General features: G+C 43.9%; 1 protein-coding gene across 2 annotated transcripts; it reads right to left on the reverse strand.

Moving 5' to 3' along the window:
* Positions 1 to 335: 335 nt before the first annotated feature.
* On the reverse strand, positions 336 to 4,211 carry LOC120966640 (uncharacterized). Of its 2 annotated transcripts, XR_012188197.1 has the most exons (6): positions 3,852 to 4,211; positions 3,498 to 3,768; positions 2,729 to 2,825; positions 2,479 to 2,567; positions 937 to 1,745; positions 336 to 586 (listed from the first exon to the last, which is right to left on the reverse strand). XR_012188197.1 is itself a non-coding variant. In XM_073502512.1 (5 exons), exons 2-4 carry the CDS (start codon positions 3,763 to 3,765, stop codon positions 1,523 to 1,525), a joined length of 516 nt encoding a protein of 171 aa, XP_073358613.1. In that variant the 5' UTR covers positions 3,766 to 3,768; positions 3,852 to 4,211; the 3' UTR covers positions 336 to 586; positions 937 to 1,522. The 2 variants fall into 2 exon arrangements, 1 of the variants encoding a protein (XP_073358613.1); XM_073502512.1 differs by lacking the exon at positions 2,479 to 2,567 and having other exon boundaries at positions 2,801 to 2,825.
* Positions 4,212 to 4,504: the final 293 nt, after the last annotated feature.

Consider the following 4,504-nt stretch of genomic DNA (forward strand, 5'->3'; position numbering starts at 1 on the left):
TGGCACAAGAATCAGCCTGGTCCAATTCGGTGTTTATTTGGGCCGAGCCCATTAATTCATCCCATTTATATATTTTTTCCTATGAATTTTTTGTCAGCTTCATGGAACAAGCCCAACATTGCAGCCTTTTTATTTTTGGGCCATGGCCTTTTTATCTCAACAGTTTCATTTTTTCCTTTTTTATAAAGTGGGTTCACTAGTTAGGTGGGTCCCCATTGTCAGGTTATAGTACTGGGTCCTAGCCATCAGGGCAATATTCTTCAATTTTTTAATTTAACGCAAATAAATACCTAGTATTTAAATTGGCACACAGAACACACGAAATACTTCAAATATTATCAACCATCAAAGCGTTACATCATATAACACACATACAAATGTGATCAGCATCAAGTTTACAATCAGATAACAAGCTCCACAAGTGTACAATCACATGAGCCAGATTCTGCTACATCATATAACACACATACAAATAGGAGCAGCAGAAAGGGCTTCATTACTCTCAGAACTAGCTCCAATGAGCTAGAACTATTCTTCCTCCGACTTCTTTGTCCTGATGCTCACGAAGAAACATGAAAGCCAACATCTGCATGTTACAGAACAAAATGTTTAGGAACAAAATATAAGTAAATCTAATAGCATATTTAACAATAAATAACAGAATAATGAAGTTAATGAGACATTTTAGAATCAACTTGACAGTTGACTATAATGTTTGCATTGGACACATCCAAAACTAAAATTATACATAAATGCCTAAATTCCAATGCCCAATGCCTCAGTTTAGTAAACACTAAGGGTACATAGTAAAGATTTGACACAATCAGAACTGAAATCATTTACTCTATCAAGCAACAATGATGCAGCACACAAGAAAAGAGAGATGCACAACGGAGCAGCATCGTATATGACACAATATGGACACTGCAAGCTCACCGAAGAACTTGTGGTCGCCACCGTACACAGCCGCCATAACGCCGGTCACCTCGTTGATCTTGTCCTTGAAGTTCTCTAACTCCAGGTTGTTCCACTGCAGCTCGGTATTTGCTCAACCGTATGTGTACATGCATCAGGGCATACATAAAATATTCAAGTCAATATTCTCAGCTAACTGTGATGTAATGAAAATAATTACTTAAGGACTTGGGGTAAAAATTGATTTTAGACATCAAAATTTGCAGTGCTCATTTCAACCATGTTCAGATAAACTTGAGGTAAATTAGCAGTAATGATATTAGTTGCAAGCTAGGTGTGTAACTGTTGTCAACACCACCACCACCAGAGACACTCAAGATAAGCATCAACACCGACATGATCTTGATATTAGCCACCCCATATCACCAGAGCATCATAGGAGCATATATATAAAGCAAGTACACATGGGCAGCTACTGACAGACCCTAGAACCGCATGAATTTATCACCAGAGAGCTCCAGTAGGAGTTGATGCTTGGTTACAACATCTAGCAGCAACTAGTAGAGCCCCACATCCAACCCAAATCATGGCCAAGGCCATGCAGGAGCTACATCAGAGAAGAAGGAACAGGGAGGAGCTCACCAGAGGGAGGTTGTAGCCGTAGCAGAGGCTCAGCCACACCACGGCTGCTGTGGATGGTGACTCCAGGACAGCAGAGTAACAGCAACGATTCAGACTTGTTCCTCCATGAGCATGAGCTGCTGCAGATGGAGCTCCTCCTCCTAGGCTTGTTGGCCCCATCCTGCTCATCACCAATCGATGTGCCGTCCCTGTGGTTGTGGAATAGGAGCGCATCAGGAAACCAAGGAAGAGAAGATCAAATCATTTTTATATACACCCGTCTAAATACACCCCACTAAATACACCCATCTAAATACGTCCCGTGGTTATGTTCATAATCAGATCAGACATTGAATGAAACAAAAATACACCCCACTGATGAAGCCGCAATAATTGTCTTGGATGTATCCATCACAGCAATAAACAAGCACCATATTTCGCCAAATCTCTATTCTATAAACAATTTTCTTTGGACGAACTATTCAAACCACCCATCTAAACAATACCGCATCTGTCGTCACTCAAGTCAATAATACTCGTTGACAGGTCCACCATCCAACACAAGGATAAGATACAGAATTGGTGCATCATTTCAGGCAGCGCAAGCAAACTAAACAAAACAGCTTAAACCCTAGATAAATCTTATGGCCGGTTGGGGGAAAGCAGAAACGGAAGAAGTACTAGATTCAAATTGCACATTCAGTCAAGTTCAGTCAATACATGTATGACACAGCCATGCATGACACAAACAAAATATACAGTTCATCTCCTGATCCACATTACAATCCAAGGCAAAGTACTAGTAAATAAAATAGTACGTACTCTGGTGACCACCGAGCTAGCTGATTACCAGTTTACCACACTGATTATGACAGGAACAGAAACGAAAGGGAACTACTAAATAAGATAGGAACGGAAGGGTGCGGTGTTGATTTTGATCACCAGGAGAACAGAAGACCCGAATCAAGGCAAACTCATTGACTGAAGATGAGGAAGCTAGCTATGCATGTATGCAGTGTGAATCGGCTGGCCTTAAACCACAGAGAAGAGTAGGCATGTTAATTAATAAGAGTCCTAAAATGCTAAAATAGAGATGGCCGTCAGAATAAATCCTTTCCTTGTTTCGAGAGAAAAGAAACAAAAAGAAAAGGGTGAAGTGAAAGCATCTGCAAAAGAAAATTCGCATGCATACAGTGGCGTCTGCATCAATCAAGATTATTAAAGCTTGCAGCAGAGTGAGTACGCATGAAGGTTTAGCGCTAACATTGCCCAGCCGACCGTCGATCTCTCTGCAGAAACAAAAGAAGAGCTACATCAGCAGCAGCATGCAGCATATTTCAGGTTGATTGGAACCAAAACAAAGCAACATGAGAAGCAGGCAGCATATAACAGGCTAGACGAAAGCAACATATGGATGAATGAAATGGAGCGTTGTGTATATCAAGATGTAATCAAAGCTGAACCCAAATGAGATGATTCTGGTTAGCCATCGATCTCCTTTACACTTCTTATAAGTGGGATATGGGAACAAACCACAAGGCTACCTACGTCCGGCCTTTGTCCGGCCTTTGTTCAGGTGAACCCAAATATATGACTGAATGTATGATTGAGAATGTGCATGTACAGTGAGACCAACAAATATTCCACTGATTTCTGACAGATATGTGTACATATATTCCAATGTGTTTGTACAATACTAGAGCATAACTGAATTTTGACAGAACACATATATGAAGTGAACTTTAGCACTGAATTCTGGCCAGTACAGCAGTAATTTTGCACAAGCATGTATGAACTGAACAGACAAATATTATAACTAAACCTTTGCCAATACATCACTTTTTCACAAAGATATATGAAGTAAACTGAACACAGATAGATCCTAACTGAACTCTTGACAGTACAACAACATGATAAGTTCTGAAGAAGAATAGTATAGACGATGCTCTCTATTTCTTCACCATTGCACATCAAGAACATGGAACGGAGCTTAGACTTGCGGATGCGGGCAGCCGGGTAACCGCACGAGGAGCAGGTGCTCTTCTGGAGGTGGAAGCTGCGACGGCCGTAGCGGATGCAGAGCGTGTGGGAGAGAGGGCCTCTCTGGGAGGGAGGGGAGGATCTTGGCGCAGCGGCGGGGACCTGTTGTATCTGGTCGACGAGGTTGCAAGATCCGAGGCGGAGCTTCTGCTGGTGGCGTCCATGGCCTTGGCCGGAGCTCCTATTCATTCCCTGTGAGACAGAGAGGCCGCAAGGTGACGGAGAGGGAAGGAAAAGGCAGAGGATGAGGAGGAGGGGATGGGGACAAGACGAACCTCGCCAAGGACGTCGGGGAAGAGAGGGTGGAGACGCGTGCTGGGGGGTGGGTCACGCGAGGAGCACCAAATCCGGACGCGTGCTGGGGGGTGGAGACGGTGCAATGGCCAGAGGAGCTGCTCAATCCAGATGGGCGACTGCGTCCCGGATCTCACGGGAGGAGGGGCTATGCGCCGCCCTGATCCCGGATTCGGCGGCCTCTAGCCTCGTCGTCGCCATCGCCGGTGGCTGCTCTGGCTGGCGCCATGGGTGGTGGCTGGGTCTGGATCGGGGAGAGGGAGGTGGAGGTGGCGGCGGCAGGGAGGAGCGGAGCTCTAGGGTTCGGGCAAGAGGGAGAGAGGCTGGATGAATGGATCGATGGACGGATGCTTTCTGCGGTGGGCTGTATCAATTGATCGATGGATGGATGTTTGCCACATCACTGATCCATGCCACAACAGATTCCACCAATCATAATTCACCTTGCGTAGTTTTGTTTTTTCTTCTGTTTTTTTATATTTTGTACCCTCTTATTCTGGGTAAACATTCAACATATTACCGCTTATAGTTTTTTCAAACGACCCAATATTTTGCACAAGTGTGTATCTTGGGACAACAAACAATGTTGATTTGAGGGGTTTTCATTTTCTTTGCACAAAAAATCATTTTTCAA

This window comes from Aegilops tauschii, chromosome 6 (assembly GCF_002575655.3).
Source record: "Aegilops tauschii subsp. strangulata cultivar AL8/78 chromosome 6, Aet v6.0, whole genome shotgun sequence".
In the NCBI taxonomy this organism is placed as follows: Eukaryota; Viridiplantae; Streptophyta; class Magnoliopsida; order Poales; family Poaceae; genus Aegilops; species Aegilops tauschii.

What these genes read in the sequence shown, in the direction of transcription:
- LOC120966640 (XM_073502512.1), bottom strand. Translation starts at nt 3,765, where the DNA reads ATGAATAGGAGCTCCGGCCAAGGCCATGGACGCCACCAGCAGAAGCTC. An exon ending in CATGTTCTTGATGTGCAATG is followed by an intron (nt 2,826 to 3,497) that starts GTGAAGAAATAG and finishes TTGTTTCTGCAG; the next exon opens with AGAGATCGACGGTCGGCTGG. An exon ending in TCGACGGTCGGCTGGGCAAT is followed by an intron (nt 1,746 to 2,800) that starts GTTAGCGCTAAA and finishes CCACAACCACAG; the next exon opens with GGACGGCACATCGATTGGTG.